Source organism: Plectrocnemia conspersa, unplaced genomic scaffold (genome assembly GCF_051122295.1).
Source record: "Plectrocnemia conspersa isolate PC_06_02 unplaced genomic scaffold, ASM5112229v1 ptg000008l, whole genome shotgun sequence".
NCBI lineage: Eukaryota > Metazoa > Arthropoda > Insecta > Trichoptera > Polycentropodidae > Plectrocnemia > Plectrocnemia conspersa.
This window is the reverse complement of record NW_028277172.1, coordinates 20880235-20898996: the sequence shown is the minus strand read 5'-3', so window position 1 is coordinate 20898996 and position 18762 is coordinate 20880235. Positions and strand designations below refer to the sequence as shown.

Below are 18762 nucleotides of genomic sequence, written 5' to 3'. Positions count from 1 at the left end.
TTTTTTATTTACAGATTAATAAAAATTGTATTTCATTATTTGTTGTGCTGTTTTCAACGCACCATAAAAAGCAATTGAATAAATAAAAGTTACATCTACTGTCCATTCTATATTTTAATAATTACTGATTGCCAAATAAAGAAATTATGTGTACATTGCCTTTCATTTAATTAGGCATTCTTAGCCTTTTCCGAAATGATATACGCTCTAATGCAAGATCTTGGTTGAGCAGCATACATAAAAATTGCATCAACTCTGAATTTTCCGTACAACATACTAGGAAAAAGTCCATCCAAAGTTAGTGCCAAGTTTTTAATGCAATACTTGCCCTAAAATGCACAAAAAAAAATATTAAAACTAATTAAAAAATATTTATTAAAATAAAAATACCGCTGGAACTGGACAAGTGTTTTCTTTTCGCCCAGCTGCGAGCATAATATCATCCCAAGGTTTTTTTGTATTCTTGCCCAAAACATTACAGACATCAGATTGAACAAAATTGAAAGCATTTGGTTTCCAGCCACCATCGCCCCATTTAGCTGCCGTCATGTTTAGCTAAAATAGTCCATAAATTACAGAATATAAATTTATATATAATATATACACATATATCTTACAGTTGATGATTGATCCATAGCAACTGGCATTTCAATGCAACCAGTAAATCCTACATGACTTCTGTTCAATTTGCTCATCTCTGCTGGTATAGGTAAATCGAATCTTTCAGGCTCTTCACATTCCTCGACTCTTTCGATTGTAATATCAGCTGGACCCTGAAAGTATTATTTTATTTACAAACTATGCTTCTTTTTATAAATATCACAGAATCATTCATACCAATTGCTCATCTGCGTATCCAGAAGAACACAAACATAAAAGCAACAAGACAGTAAATATATTTTTAACGTCCATTTTTATTAAATGAAAAAAATATATTTACACTTCAGCTAGTTAATAGAACTGATAATGCAATAATGCATATGGCATATATAGAGAGCATACACAAAAGATGATCATGCAATACATGCAATTATTAATAAAACACTGAATTGTATGAATTCTAAACATTTATGCTTTAATTTGTATAATTTATTAAAACATATTATATAATATTTTATTATATATACATGTAACTAAACCGTATGATTAAATCGTTGCGTTGTTTTCGTTATTTTTATTTTTTTATATTTTATTGTAACCTGAAAGATGTAGGACCAATGCGTTACAACGAGGTAGATCTGTACCAAATGGATAAATCGATCAGATATAATGAATACCTACAAGTATCATCCACCAGACTATATAAATTATTAGAAAGTAATATATGTATTTCACTTTGCAACTAAGGACGGTTATTTAATTATAATAGCGCATTTTTATGAATAAGAAATTGAGTCTGCTATCGTGGCTCGAACGCACAACCTCTGAATAATCAGTCTAAATCTTATGAACTAAGCTATTTCGACCTTAATTTAATTGTAATTAAATAAAAACAACGGTAAGTATCATAAATATATTTTTTTGAGGACAATTACCTTGAGATATGACGCTAAAATTTCCTTCATGGCGCAAATAACGCGATTTATATATTAAAATTGGCATGAAACTGGCATTATTAAAGATGGAATAGTAAATAATTAAAGATTTACGCTTTGCTGCATTACGCAAATTTACAAAAAAAAATTGATTAGCAATTTATCTAAAGACAAAGATACAAAATTTGCTAAAATTTTTAATCAAACGATGCTGTAGTTAAGATTATTAAAAAATAAGAATAAAAATATATAAAAAAGTTACATTAAAAAAACACTATAATGTCCAATTAATAAGAAAGCTTAGAAATAATTTTCGGTTGTTGATTAAATTTGTACAAAAATGAAATTAAGATTTACATTTTTACTTTAACTTAAATATATAAATTATATTTATAAATATTAAAAATAAATTATGCTATTTTAAATAATAAATTATTCATCATCACATTGTTTAATCGTTTGATATTTAGTATAGTTGTATAAAATACATAATATATGTGTATAAAATAAGTAATTTTAATATATATTATAATATATGTATTATATTTTTATTTATAAATAAAGAAGACATCTTACTCTGATCTGCTTAAAAAATAACTTAAAATTATTAAATAAAATAGCTATAGAAAATAACTTTTTATCAACACTATTTAATTAATATTTTTTTACAACAGTTTTAGAATTACTTGTGTATTTGTTTCAAAGCGAAATTAACTAAAACAATATTAACAATAACAATTAAATGTTTAGATACGATGGTAATATCGCTTATCATGAAATGATTATACATATAAATTAAGATCTAATCATGATCTCTCAATGAAATTCACATACAATTAAATACAATATGTGTTTACAATAAATTACATTTAATTTGTATGAATAATGATGTACTTTATGAGATCAGATAAAAATCAGAATAAAAAATATAAGAAGAGTTTATATATTTTTATGAATGGTAAATTACTATTTTAACTTATTAATATTTTAATGATAAACCTTTGAATAATATGTGTAGTAATAATAGGATAAAATTTACAGAAACCCAATAAAAAAATGTTTTTATCATTATTATATTTTCGTGGAAAATAATACATAATATAAACAAATCTAATCGTGCATAATTTAAGCTATGAACTTGTCTCAAAAAATATAGTAAACACATGTATATTTATGCAATTAAAAATGTTAATAACATTTAATCGCTGGACAATTTTAATATATGTATATATATATTTATAAATAGTTTACACATATTTAATTGACGAATATCAGTACTTCCAAAATATACAGTATTAGAGATTACTGAAATATATTTTTTTAAGTGTACTTTATATTTGTTTAAATTTTTTTTTAATCAACAACCATTTAACAATACATTTATCCAGTTAATATTGTTGATATTATTGAGCGAAATTTTTTTATTGTATTAAAAATAAAATAATCTAGAATATTTAATTTTGCAATGAATTAAGCAGTAAAAATTACTATATTTTTATATATTAGCATATTCAAAAATAAAGTAAATAGAAAAATCAGATTAAGAGTTGAATACACAAACGTTTAATCCTTGTTTCATATGTAATACACTGTATTTGGGACTATGAAACTTTTTGGAACTCCAGAGATTTAGACCCTCACTTTAATAATTCACAAAAATTCCGATCTCAAGAGATCTGATATTTTTATACAATTTGTATTTGTGAATCATCCTCTTAACTCATATTGCTTATTATTTAGGGCATTTAAAAAACAAATCGATAAGTTTTTCATAGTTCGGTTTCTTCGAGTTTACCTATTTTCAAGGGACATTTTATATATATTTTTTTTGGCTTTTTTTTTTTAATTTAATGATCAAAATTAACGTCTTTATACTATCTTTTGTGCAGAAAAAGATTCTAATTACATTAATTTTTATAATGACGTAACTGAAGCTGAGAAACTTCTCCTAAGATAAACAATGCTTTTAGTATTTATTTTTAGTATTAAAAACACAAAGCTTTAAAGATGAAGAAAGTTGTAGACTTCCTTATTCAGTCTACAGCCACTAACTAAAAACGTTAGTTGAATTGCAAACAAATTATGTGTTAGTTATCAATCAGTTCTGGATTATTAAAACAGGGCTTGATAAATGAGTGCCGCACGAAAGTTATAATAATATTACGCCCAATTTTGCCCAATATGAGAGCACAAAAAACAATTATCTCTTCTCAGAAGGCAAAAATTCACGTCAAAAGCAATAAAATCCTGCGAACGCGGTGAAAACGCTCGATTATCAAGCGTTTATATTAAGATTTTTATAACAATACAATAAAGTACATCTAAACCGAATTTTGACCAATAGGAGAGCGCAAAAAACAATTATCCCTTCTCAGAAGTCAAAAATCCACGTCAAAAGCAATAAAATCGCGTCGTCGCCGTCGCAGTGGGAACGCTAGCGTTCCCACTGCGACGGCGCCGACACGATTTTATTGCTTTTGACGTGGATTTTTTCCTTCTGAGAAGTGATAATTGTTTTTTGCGCTCTCCTATTGATCAAACTTCGGTTTGAAAATACTTTGATCAGCCCTTTTATATTACAAGTCCATAGTAATATTGATAAGAATAGCTATTATATTTATAAATCATAACGTATATCTTTCAACTTATTTGTCCGCCTATATTACCCTGAAAGATGAGTTGACTTAGTTTGTATTTTAAGTTTTAAAACTATATTAGGTTAGGTTTGGGTTTGAACAGCAAATGAACGTTTCGCAACTGTCAAATTGGGTTTCATTTATATTTATGGTTTTTTGCGCCTATCAATTTTCGCTATTAAAAAAATAAATATGTTTCTACAGAACTTCACTAGTGAAAATATAGCTTTACTGAAAAATATACATTCACTGTAACATTTTTACATCGCATATAAATAAATAATGATCAGTGTGTAAATGTTTATATTTATTACTACATATGCAAAACTTAAAATCATATAATCTTACTAGCACCTGCCAGATAAATTACATTTTCACTGCTAAAAATATATATCTACCAGTGAAAATGTATTTCGATATGATTCATTAAAATGACATATTTAAAAAAATATTTTCGGGATAGATTCGAGACTGTTTTTATATTATTAATTTATAGTACTTCGTATAGAAAAGTCAAAATCATATAGTTTTACTTTTTAAAAAATAAATAAAAAATAAAAATATTTTTTCTTAATAAGAAGTTAATATATTTATTCATTTAATCTTATTGTAAAATATAGTTAGGAATATAAAATAATTTATATTGCAAAGTATAGTTAGTTTACATTTACTTACTATTGAACAGAACGATTCAGTTCAAAGATAAAAATGTATAAACAATAAAATATTATCTGTGTTTTAATAATCTGTATCAACATTCAACTACTTTTTACAGTTAACTTCTACTATGATTTATGATTATGTTGTTGATTGATTGATATTGTTTACAATTTAGAACATAACAAAAAACAACATTGTATGTTCTAGGAAAAAATACGAATAACAAATTCGATAGCATTATTGTAGGAAACAATGTTTGACGTATAACGTATACATTAAATTATATTTCGCATAACGAGACATTAGACACGAATATGTAAATAATTAAAAGAGTCGCGATCTATCGTCACGCGATATAGACAATTTCTTAAAATTTAATATGCAAGCCTTTTACTAATTCAACGTTTGTGGATCTGCACAAATATTTTTCATTGAATTGAAACACTACACACCGCAAAATATTCAGGAAAAACCTATTATATCTAAATTATTTTATTTTTAAATTTATATCCGGTTATACTATATGTTTTCATGTCTTGTTCTTACATATTCAATAACGTCTGGAGGAATGGATAAATAATAAATAACATAAGGACTAGGCTAACTTAATATTGCTTGGTTCCACTATTCTGTTTCATATGCAATGAAAATATTATTAAAAAAAATAATTAAATAATTACACTGAAAAAATATGTATTGAAAAATATTTTTCGCGTATTTATCAGAAAAGAAAGTATACGTAAATCATCTGTATTTTTTTTCTGTAAAAAATACAGGATATACATTTAAAAATATAATATCTAAACTTGAGAAATATATAGTTATTAAATTTTCATTTTTGTCCATCGATATGATTCTAACGATTTGATCAATTACATATAATTTGCTCTTAAGATCAAAATAGATTTTATATAAGCATCTTGTACCAGGTACAAATAAATTAGTGATTCGAGATATTATCAACAATTAAAACGCCTGTCATTTGCGACAGCCCAAGTAGGAGGTCAGTAGTTAAATAAGAGTGAAAAAGTTATAAGAGCAAAACATAAACACATTTAATTTTTATATTTTTTATTCTTAATTATATACAAAATAAGCTTAAAAAATAATTAATAGTATCCATGGTGTGCATTAACTCCATGTTGTGTCACCAATGTAGTGACGCCTTTGGATGTGAGTTGCTTTTGATAAGATACAGCATGAGCCGATTTAACGGCATTGTGCATATGAATTGGACCCTGTACCACATATGGTCTCGGCACGTTAACTATATAAGGTTTCGCCACTGTCCTGTAGTACGGTTTCGGAACTGGCACTCGCACTTTTTTGTAGATCGGCTTCATTATCGGAACTTTAAATTTGTACGGTATCGGACTGTTTACTACTATTGGGATAGGTCTTTCTACGATTACCGGATAATGTCGTGGAGGGATGACGAAATGAGAATGTTTACCGTTTGAATGATTCGGTTTGTGCTTGAGTTTCTTGTCTATGGTTATGTGATATGGATTTTTCAGCGGAATACTCTCTATCTCATGAAGCAGGACATTTGTGTCGATGTCAGAGTATCTGTGATGAACGGATCCTTTGCCTGGTCGTTTGGTGTCGTATCCATAAACGACGGCGAAGGAAATGAACAGCAGTATATACGACTGAAATTAAAAAAAAATATTTTAAATAATGTGTAATATTATATAATAATAATTTAGGTGTTCTTTATATTAAAGGTTTGATACTTGGCTAAAATATAAATTTAGCTTGTGGTTCAACAAATTAAATATCTGAATTGTTTGTTTTATTATGATATTTAATCTACCGCACATATTTATCTATGAATTGTATATATTATAATAAATATTTATATAATGTATATAGTATATTTTATACAATTAAACATTTGAATAACTTTTTTAATTTTTTTTTTTGCAAAATAGTAATATATATGTATGACTAATAAAGTAAATAAACAATTCAGTGGAACAAAATATAACAAAGTATTGATCTACAATAAACATACTGTTAAATCTGCCTATGACAATAATGTTGTTGTATTCTATAAAGACAGAGACTGATACTTATTATATAAAAGTATGATATCGACAAAAATACACTTTTAAACTATTGATTCACTTTAATACACAATATTTTTATTACTTATATCACTGCATAAATAATTAATTTAATTTAATTAAAACCACAATATTAAACTCACATTCATGTTGTTTTAACGTTAGACGATGACTGACGTTCTTGTCAATAGCACTACCGAATTTATACTGAAAGATATTCAAAAGCACAAATATAACAATATTACGCACTTTTGCATAATACAATTTACATACAAATTAAATTTAATTATAAATAATAGTCAAAATATAACAATAAACAATTGGCTCGTTTGCTGTGTGCATTCTTCGTAACGAAGTAGTGATGCAACGTCATATAATAGAAAGTGCGAATGAATGAACGTTAAAATATAGTAAATAAAAAGGAGATATTTTTGATAATAATAATATATTATTTATGCAATATGTTGTTATGTTATATTACGTAGAATAAACACATATTCGTTATCTATCAATAAATGATTAATGATCGACGATTTGTCTATTGCTAATGGATATATTATTTAAGATACGTAATTGACATTATGACCTAATTGTGTGTAAGCCATTGAACTGTTCGATTTTTAACATATGAATAATAATCTTATTTACGTTTAAATATTGCTAATTAACAAATGAATCACTAGCGTTCAAATGTGAATGCTAATTATAATATTATTATGTCTAAATTATGCAAAATATACGGAAGCTTGTAATATGACAACTAGTGAAATAGATTAATTATGATTTAATTAAAGAAAAGTATGTCTTTATATAAATTAAGCAATGCTCTGATATAATACTTAGATATATGGCCTAGTGATACATACTTTCGCTGTGAGGTAACTCCGAAATAAATAATGTGTTCCGGAAATATTGAATTCTTACATCGGAAATAAATTATAATGTTCTTCAGTAGAAAAAATAAAATTAACTACCGATTGTTAAATTATTACATAGAAATATACATATTTTGATATAGATATATCTATATAAACTTATATACTATTTTATCCTCTAATAAATATATATAATAAGTGTTAAGTTTGGTTTTTTATTAGTCATCGATTCTAGTAATATGCTTACAGTATATTTTTCAGTATGATTATGATGTTTAATTTCTAATATTTTAAATCCATTATATTTTTTTAATATTAGTATAGAAATGTGTGTTATACATTAAGAATATATTAGTGGCGTTACTCCATACCGGACAAGCGTAAATTAGCTGTGTATGTATATTTTTTTAATGTCGGTCTCAGCGCCGCAATAGCAACAAGCCTACTTAGAGTTTGATTCCTTAATATTTTTTGCTAATTTAAACTTGTTATGCTAAAATATTTAATACTCGCTGTTCATTATATTAAATATATAATTTTTAATTCTAAAGAAAATAGATTTTTAAATATTAATAAAATAATTCTTAACCACCAATTTGGTTTTCTACATAAGCAGACACAATCCTATTAAAATAAAATTTAAGCAAGAACAATTACATTTTAAACATATAAAGCCAACTTCTTCCAATTGTAATATATATCAACAAGAAAAATCTTAGATGTATAATAAAATCTGCAATTCCTTAAAAGAGTATACTCGTACTATTTTTATTCTTGCGACTATTATGAGAACCTGCATCTAAATTTCTCTAAAAAAATTGACTGTAAATGAAGAAAATACGATAACAGAGCTAACATATGTTACGAAAAAAGTTATACCGTATTTTATAAAAACGACACCGATTCTAAAAGCAGATTCTGTGTAATTTTGATGTAAGCTCCACTAGATGCGAGTTTAAAATTAGGAAGTTCCAGTAAAAGTATTTTTTTTTTCCTTGCTAAATATATTATTAATCAATTGTAATTACTGTATATTTATATTAATAGTGTTAATATTCTAATTGATAATATAATATGTTGTAAATTAGTTTTAGCCTAATAATTGGCCGTACACGCGGGGATTTGTCCGACATATCTGTTCGTCGCGGATGTCTGTCGGACAAATCCGATCGTGTGTGGTGAGAAAAAACATAGATTTGTCTGTCCGCCGTCTGTCAACTGTGCGTGTTTAGCGTCAAAGCCGTCAGCCAGGAAAGTTTTTTTGCCATAATTAAATACAAATATTAATGAAATACGCATCTCAATACTTGCTTTTGAATTTTATGAGAATATTATTTGCCCTAAGGCACATCTAAACCGAATTTTGCCCAATAGGAGAGCGCAAAAAACAATTATCCCTTCTCAGAAGTCAAAAATCCACGTCAAAAGCAATAAAATCGTGCCGTCGCTGGCGCAGTGGGAACGCTCGTTACCGAGCGTTCCCACTGCGACGGCGCCGACACGATTTTATTGCATTTGACGTGAATTTTTGCCTTCTGAGAAGTGATAATTGTTTTTGCACTCTCCTATTGACCAAAATTCGGTTTGAATATACTTTGATCAGCCCTCTTATATTAGAAGTCCATAGTAATATTGGTGAGGATAGCTATCATATTTTTAAAACATGGTGTCATATTGAAATGCAGATAAATTATGGAGCAATATGTAAGATGCGATGTCTGTCTATACTTTTATCTTGAGAAATGAGTTGGCTGAGTTTGTATTTTGGTCTTGACCTAATAAAAGTTCTAAAACTGTAATTAGTTTTTGAACTCTCATTTGCTTAGGTTTGGGTTTGAACAGCAAATGAACGTTTCGCAACTATCAAATTGAGTGTCATAGACATTATAGTTAAATTATATTTTTTGCTAATAACAATGTATATCTACTGGTGAAAATGTATTTGATCATAACTAGTGAAAATATAACTTTATCAAAAAATACAGTATGTAACTACATATAGAAAACTTGAAATCATACAATTTTACTAGCATATGCCAGATGATTCATATTTTCACTAATAAAAATATATATCTACTAGTGAAAATATATTCCAATATGATATTACTGAAATGACATATTTTAAAAAATATTTTCGGAATAGATTCGAGACTGTTTTTTCTAGATTTTATCTTAGGAATCATCACATAAAACTGAACGTATTATTTATTTAATTTGCTGCTTTAAATCTAGCTGTCAAATTATTTTCTATTGATAATAAAAATTAACATAATTTATTTTTTTCATATTTTTAATGGATTGATTATTGTGTTGTTCAAAATAGCAGAAAAATACTTGTGGAAAATTTAACTAATTTAAAATATGCTTCAGGGTCTTCCAAATAAATGATTATTAATTTAATAGTTTTGTTAATGACATTGACAATCTGCATATAATATTATATAAATCGGAAACATTGGTCAATAATTTAGTTACACATCAGTGTTCAAACACAGAATCAATATGATGTTTACATTGTTAACTGTAAGTTTAATATTGTGTAAATTAACTGGAAATATATATAATTATGACTTCTATAAATATAATTGTATTAATGTCTCGCAATTTTGGCCTCTTGCTTTGGAGATTCTCCTTATCCGCCTACAGGAAAGCCGTTTTTAGAATATGGACCTCCACCAGATGTAGAATATGAACCAATACCACAGATTATAACTCTTCCAAAAATAGATCATGTAAGTTAAATTTATTATAAAATTAAGTATAGTATAATATAATGTTTTATTGAATCTATTATATTTAGGTTGTGACATTTAAAGATTGTACACTTCCACCACCTCCACCACCACCAAAATTAGAAAATATAAAGGTATGTATTTTTAAGTATTGTATTAATAAGTATTTAATTATTAACACTATTTTTTTTAATAGTTAAATAAAATAGAAGTACATACAAATTTACCTCCACCTCCACCAAAACTTGCAGATTCAAAAGTTTGCAACACTTTATTGTCATCTCATATAAATTACAAAATATTTATTGAGCTATAAATAAATTTATAGGTTATAGAATTTTCATCAAATGTCGAAGAAATATTTGTTCCACCACCACCACCACCACCGCCACCAAAAATTGAAGATTTGATATTAAGATTTACTCAATTAACATGCTTTTTTTATAATATAAAATTATTTATAATATAGGTGAAGAAAATTATACACACTAAAATTGAAAACGTCGTACAACAACTACCACCGCCACCACCACCCCCAACACTTAAAGATTTAGTTGTAAATATAATTTGTATTATATTGTTTATATTAAGCTAATCTTTCATTCATATGTTATTAATATTTATTTAAGTCATCACATGTGGAACATGTAAAGAAATCAATAATTATGGAATCATCGCTACGAGTACCACCACCACCACCACCACCACCACCACCAACTCTAGATGATTTACAGGTAATTTTTTTTAAAGCCAAGCAAATTTTATTTTAAAGCATGTTTATACTTAACGAATTGCCACCTTTATTTTTTTAATCTTTGTATTTCTTTAAAGACATCGGTTTAATTGATTAATTTCCCCCATTTCACTTTACTTTGAAGTCCTTGTTCTATATGGACTTATCTGTTGTATATGGACCTTTATTTCACTGTATATTTATATAATATATTTTATTTGGCTTAATTGTCAATGTAATTAAATCAAAACCATGTATTTTATTGTATAATAATTTTAGTAACATTATTAGTTTTCAGTGTTTTTTGCTGATACATGTATTGTAATTTTAGTATATATTTTTTGGAAATAAAAAATCTTATCTAAAGTAATAAATTTTCAGTGGGTAAAAAACAAGCATGCTGACTGTTTTTTACAATAATCATAGTACTCGTATTATTATTGACTAATTAAATAAGATCTAATGCTTTTATTTATATGCGCGTCAGAAATTTTATTTTCGTGTTTTTTTTTATAGACTGAATTCGTAAAACCATTTGTACCTCCACATAAACCACTTATAACAATTTATCCACCACCACCGCCACCACCACCAACTTTAGAAGATTTACCTGTAAGTATAATTTATTGCTATATTTAATTTTCAATAAACATATATTTAATGATTCTTCATTAGAAGGTTGAACATAGACCAACAAGTGACGTGAAAAAAGAAATTCTACCAACACCACCACCACCGCCACCACCACCAAGTTTAGAAGATTTACCTGTAAGTATAATTTATTGCTATATTTAATTTTCAATAAACATATATTTAATGATTCTTCATTAGAAGGTCGAACATAGACCAATAAGTGACGTGAAAAAAGAAATTCTACCACCACCACCACCACAAGATTTAACGGTATATAAAGAATAGTTTATTTATGAGAAGATAATATATTAATAATACATTTGATATTAATATAAAGGTCCTAGAGAAGGAAGTAATTGTAAGCAAAGTACGAAAAGTTGTTCTACCTCCACCACCACCACCACCAAAAATTGCAGATTTAGAGGTATGTTTGATTAATTGAATCCATTGCCAATTTAATAAGTAATATATTTGTTCAACAAAAATAGGCCATTGAACCAAAATATCATAATAAAATACTAGTAAGTATATTTTTGAGTCATGTAGTGTTTATTCTAATAGGAAATATCATTTTTTTAATATCATTTATAAATAGATCAACGATCTTCTCACTGAACCACTCATTGAATATGAGGAAGAATATGATTTTCTTCCTCGTGAACCAATATTAGAAGTGCCAGTAAGTGAAAGATTAGTTTAAACCCAAAAACATTTAGCATACATCAGTATATTAAAGCGAAACTTTATTATTAAAAATATATTTAATAAATAATATTTATTTTCAGGTGTCTCCATATCCAAAGGAGTTGAGAGTGAGTTATTATTTAATGTATTATACATACATAAACGCCTATTTTACATTTAAATGCATTTATACTATTATTTTTAGGTCCCAAAAGATATATTACCACTTGTAGATAAAGAAATCATCAATTTTCAGGTACATGCGTTTAATTCATTTTTGGTAATAAAAATATATCATGTGTGTTTTTATATATAAATATTTTTTGTTCAACAGCCACAGTATTTTACAAAACCATATCCACCAGCAGCACCATTAGCGCCATATCCACCAGCAGTTCCACATTCAGTTTATGGTTCTCCGCTATAGATTTAGTTTAGATTTAATTTATTTATATACTTAAAATATTATTTATTTATTTAATTAATAATTTATTAATTTAAATATTTATGTTTGTATTTTATAATTTGTTGTTATTTCTAAATATTGTATTTAATTTTTAATGCTTAGGATTAATAAAAAATAAGCAACTAAATAAAATACTTGTTTTAAACTCTCAGTTAATAAATAAAAAAATTCAACCAGTTCCATATAAACCGATCCGAACTTAGATTTTAGTAGCTATTAAAATATTGGGAATTTTGTACTAAAATACAAAAATATACTAATTGAGCTATGTTTCAATGGAAGGCATTATTTTCTATAACTAAATTTACTATTAACAGTTTGTGAAATCTCTGATTTTTTGTAGTATTATTTATTTTATTTACATCTAGTAGTGTAATAAGTACTTTAATAACTTATTAGCTATGTATTATTTTATTCAAATTTGCTCTTTAAAATATATAGACATCTATATATTTAATTCAAAATACTTTTATTTTTAGCTAAGACTCAAACCAGAAGAATTAACTCCACGTAACTTTAAATTATATTAGATTTACCTCTATAAGTTATTAAATAAATATATAGAGGGATAGCGATTATAATTATTAAATTGTGTAATAGAATCTATAGTTTTAATTATTAAAGAGTTAAAATACCTATTTACAGTAATTTCTTTACAATATGTAACATGCTTCATTTTTTTTATATTTATTTCTAATGTTAAAAATAAATAAAACTTGCTTTAGATTATTTTTTATTTATTGTAAATTGAAAAACACCAACAACAATTAACAAAACAAGAGATATCAACAAGTGCAACTCAAAAAAGTAATTTGTGTCGAAGATAATTTAATGATCAGTCAGTAAGTCAGTCATCAGTGCTTGACGGTGAATTGATAAGAAGATACTTTATTATCAGATCCGTGATTTGAGTGAAAATTGGACAAATCTTGATGAGATTCAAATCCATGCGCTAAGTCCGAGTGAAAAGAGTCAAATTGATGATCGCCGTAAGATCCATGAGGATGAAAGTCTTCAGAGAGTCCATGAGAATATTGCGATCCTGAAAAATCATGGAACGAGCCAAAATCTGAACCATGTTCATTATTTCCGATCACAATCGGAACTTTAGTTTCGACGAAAATCGGTTTCGGTACTGGCACTGGATACGGCTTGTGTACTGGGACTGAATACGGTCTTGGGATTGGTACTTCGACTCTTTGATACACTGGAACTTTGACTGGAACTCTCACAGTGTATGGCACTGGTCTTTGGACTTCCACTGGTATCGGCTTTTCGATTGTGACTGTGTAAGGTTTGGGAACTTCCACAGGCACTGGTCTTGATACTGGAACTTTCACTGTGTAAGGGACTGGTTTTTCAACGGTAACAGGATACGGCTGAGGAATAGGCACCGTCACTGTGTTCTCAATGACATTTCCATGGGAATAACTGTCATCTAAGCCGGAGTGATTGAAATCTTCTATTCCTCGCTTCTGCTGCTGCTTTTCAGATGTAGCTGCTGCCACAGCGAGAAGAGATATCAATCCGATCCATACCTATTAAAATATTTAATTTAATAACATGATTTGATTCGATATGTAAAATATTTAGAAACTTACTTTTGATGCCATTTTATTCCCGTTTGGTTGTTACTGTGATGACGACTTTCAGATACTGATGAAAAGTTACAGATTCTTTCAGCTATTTATATGAATGCTCTCGAGCATTAGTTCCCCTTCTATATGATGTAAATTGTTTCCACTACGATTCATATGAATAAAAAAATATGTTGCATAAAAAATAAATTAATATGTATAACAAGATTTTCATCTATTACAATTAGCATTTGCAGTAAAACTGTTTTTTGTAAGAATTTCCAAATTAATGTTTTATAAATCGCCACCTGTTATGATGATTACTTTTAATTAGAAATAGACAATTTGTTGAATGGTATTTGCTTTCAGTTAAATATGTGAATAATTAGATTATGTATTAAAAATATATACATACATGTTTGTAAGGCTATGTGTATTGATTTATTATAATGTATAATAATAGCATTGTAAAGTAGTACTACAATTAATTTATATGTTACAGATCCTCAGATTAGGATTATAATTACAATAGTGACAATGTAAGGTAGTAATATTCTTAAAAATAGAAAGATTTCTGTAAATATTGTTTATTTATTTTTAGATATATTGTTCATGATATTGTTAAATATTTTTAAAATCTGAAAATTTAATTCAGTATATTACAACTTATTTTCAAATTTTATGGTGTTTGTGTAAGTTATGTAAAAAAATCAATCCTGAGTATATATTAATATTAATCGGTAATTCACTGTTCAGATAAAATTTAGTACATAATAAAATATACATATTTAGTTTATTCGTATAATATGTATACATGATAATTAAAAACTGATTAATTACAATTAAATTATGTTATACAACCAATACTTCTATTCAATACTACAACATAGATGTATTAAACAGAGTTAAGTTTGTTATAATCAAATAAATGATCATATATGTTGTAGAATAAAAAGAATTTAAATTACTCGAATGGTCATAAAAAAGTCTTTCACATGCAAATAACAGTTTCACATAAAGTAAAATTGCACGTTAATGTTCGTACACACACATAAGATACCAATTTAGAATAATAATTGTTCTCACTTTTTAGAACGTTTTTTTTTCAGTATAAAACGTAAAATTTTGAGAGAATATTCATCAGTCGCAATTCGTGGATTTAACGTGAAACACACAATTCAATATGAAGTTTATGGTTTGTTAATATAACTCATTGTTAATATTATTTATATTGCATTACTTATAAATAATGTTTTATTATTTTGACAGATTGTATTCGCCTTGTTAGCCGCAGTGAGCGCTGATAAAAAACAGGATAAAAGAGGTGCTTTCGATCATGAATTCTCAGGACACTCTCAAAACAATTTTCAGTATTCTTCCCCACAAGTCATCACAAATACCATTCCTGTGCCGCATCCGTATCCGGTAGAAATCCAGAAGAACGTGCCTTATCCAGTCAGAATTCCAGTCGACAGGCCTTATCCAGTTCACATCTCGAAACCTTATCCAGTCCACATCGAAAAGCAAGTTCCGTACAAAGTAGACAAACCCGTTCCTTACCCAGTTGAGGTGCCCTACAAGGTACCCGTTTACGTCAGGGTCGAAGTACCGGTCTCCAAGCCTTATCCAGTACCAGTTGACAGACCGTATCCAGTTCCAGTTCCCCAGCATTACATCGTGGAAAATAAAGTTCCGTTCTATATCAACTCCGGCAGTTCTCAAGGATCACATCAACAATATTCAGGACAACAATTCAGTAATTTTGGTCATGACTATTCATCTGATTTTTCTAACCATAATCTGAATCAGCATTACTCCCATAAACATTATTAATCATACTTGTTAATTCATTCATTGGTGTATTTGTATAACATAAATGCATAAATAAAATACTTACTTCATATTTTTGCTCATTTTATTTATTTGTTTATTATTAGCACAGCAATTCTTAGAATTATCTGGGAAATAGCTTAAAAAAAAATGAAAGCAGAGATTATGAGTTACTACAATGTTTTTTTTACTTTAACTAGATTAAAAAAATAGGGTGGTAGATTATTATTTTAATTATCTATGTATACAGTAAAAACATGAAATTAAAACTGTTATATATAAGCAGTGTGAAATACCAAGTGATAAAATACATAGTTAGCTGACACACAAAAAAATTAAAAGACATTTAGAATGACAGTAAAAATTAAACTGTAAAACTGTCAATCATGTAAATAAACTAAGAGGTTATGTAAGAATTTATACATATTAAGATCTTAGATTTCAATATTTATTTTCTTTAATGCAATTCTGCAATTTTTCCGCTGTGGTAAATTACTATTTTGGGTGCAAAGTCACACCCATACGGCCTTAAAACCCATAACATCACATCTTGAACACACCCCTGAAATGTGTTAACGCCTTTAAACAACGGTCCAGAAGGGAATTCCAGCGATCGGTAACCAAAGAGTCAAAGAACAATAGTAATGTGCGCAAGGTACTTACAGTCTTGGGAGGGATGTGCTATTATTATATGTTCTGTCTAATATTTTCAATTGTTTGGTTACGAGATTTCTCTGCCATTGTGTTGTGACTATATCTATGTTGCCCCCACTTTCAAGACGGATTAATCTCACTTTTCGTTTATATGAAAGGTCGTTAGAGTGACTTCTAAGTTATAATAAATTGTGCAGGGGGTTGAAACCCTTACCCTTACTGTAATCAATACTGATCCAATAAAATATTTACTTCATATTTCTACTCCATTTATTTACTTATTATCTGTAACGCAGAGAAGCTAAAATAGCCATTTGTGTAATTATTGTAGATTATTAATTAATTAAACTAATAATGAAAGCTAAAAATAATATTTTAACAAACATAATGAGAATTTATTAAACCAAGATGGACAGAAATTATTATATAAAATTTAATAGATATATGTATCAACCTATTAAGAATCATTAATGGAATTAATTTAATGATCGTAATTTCTATATTTTAAGTAAAATAAAAAACAGATTTTTTCTAGAAATAAAAACATTTAAAATAACAAGGTTTTGCAATAAAAAATATTAATAAGAAAACAAACCGTTTTTAAAAATTATTATAATTAAAAAAAAAATCAATAATAATAATGTTCATTTTTTTACATTTTTGTTACTATAAATAATTATAAATATTGTAAACTTAATTCAGTGGCGTAATTAGGGTATGTGTCACCCAGGGCGATCCTTAAAATTTCCGCCGCCCCCCATACAATTTTTGCAGGGTCATAAAATCGGCATTTCTTAAAATAATAAATTGGTTATTATTAAGCTCTTGTTATTTTTGGATTTATATATGTTTTAGTGCATTCAGGGTTAAGAACCACACTAGACGATTCCATCGCGAATATGCCGCCCCCAAGCAAGTGTCGCCCGGGGCGGTCCGCCCCCTCCGCCCCACCATAGCTACGCCACTGACTTAATTTATATAGTTAGTGACCAAGATGACCCGATGACCAAGAATTTTCTTCCTTAATATTTTTTTTGTTGTAAAATTACGTATAATACATTTGTGATTTTAGTTTTTTTTTATTAATTGCTCTTTTATATTTTTATGTATTTTATATAACATTACACAACTGCACCAAATCATACTTTTTATACAAAATATATGTATTAGCAATAAAATTTGTATTAAATATGAAAAACATGTATTTAAGTATTAGTAAAATTTTATATGACATTGAGAAAAAAAATATAACCAGAGATAAAATAAAAACTTTAATTTGTTTATTTTTGATGGTACTGCTTTTTTTATTGCACTTTTTTAGTATAAATATAAAGCCAAATAAGACAAATTTATTGGTAATAAGTTATTAAATTTGTTCAAATGTATCTCATCTTACTATTTAGTATGTATTATTTTTATTTGTGTTTGTGAATATGTGGTCATAGCTATTTATGATAGTATATAATGTAGTGGCAATAATTGCTGTAAATACATGCTTCAAAATATAAATGATTCTTCGGATTCATACTATTTTTTAGTCTATTTACACTTTCTTAATTCTAATCTTCCATCTATTTGTAAATCCAATCTCTATATTCATTGTACCACGTAGTCCGTATAGTATTTTTTTTGCATGTGGTATCGATGCATCTTTTTGTTGTAATGCTTTATTTGCTAA

The 18762-nt window shown here is 27.2% G+C and overlaps 3 protein-coding genes across 3 annotated transcripts; 1 reads left to right on the top strand and 2 right to left on the bottom strand.

Annotated features, from left to right (window-relative positions):
• Positions 1–170: 170 nt before the first annotated feature.
• On the bottom strand, positions 171–6174 carry LOC148233360 (uncharacterized). Its single transcript, XM_088190716.1, has 4 exons — positions 5983–6174; positions 618–773; positions 391–555; positions 171–329 (listed from the first exon to the last, which is right to left on the bottom strand). The coding sequence occupies exons 1-4, from the start codon at positions 6172–6174 to the stop codon at positions 171–173; spliced, it is 672 nt and encodes a 223-aa protein (XP_088046842.1).
• A 7568-nt stretch (positions 6175–13742) lies between these two features.
• Positions 13743–16108, bottom strand: LOC148233359 (uncharacterized). The gene is made up of 3 exons (XM_088190597.1): positions 16001–16108; positions 14625–14766; positions 13743–14561 (listed from the first exon to the last, which is right to left on the bottom strand). Exons 2-3 carry the CDS (start codon positions 14634–14636, stop codon positions 13878–13880), a joined length of 696 nt encoding a protein of 231 aa, XP_088046723.1. The 5' UTR covers positions 14637–14766; positions 16001–16108; the 3' UTR covers positions 13743–13877.
• On the top strand, positions 15740–16503 carry LOC148233358 (uncharacterized). Its single transcript, XM_088190599.1, has 2 exons — positions 15740–15795; positions 15870–16503. Exons 1-2 carry the CDS (start codon positions 15784–15786, stop codon positions 16431–16433), a joined length of 576 nt encoding a protein of 191 aa, XP_088046725.1. The 5' UTR covers positions 15740–15783; the 3' UTR covers positions 16434–16503.
• Positions 16504–18762: the final 2259 nt, after the last annotated feature.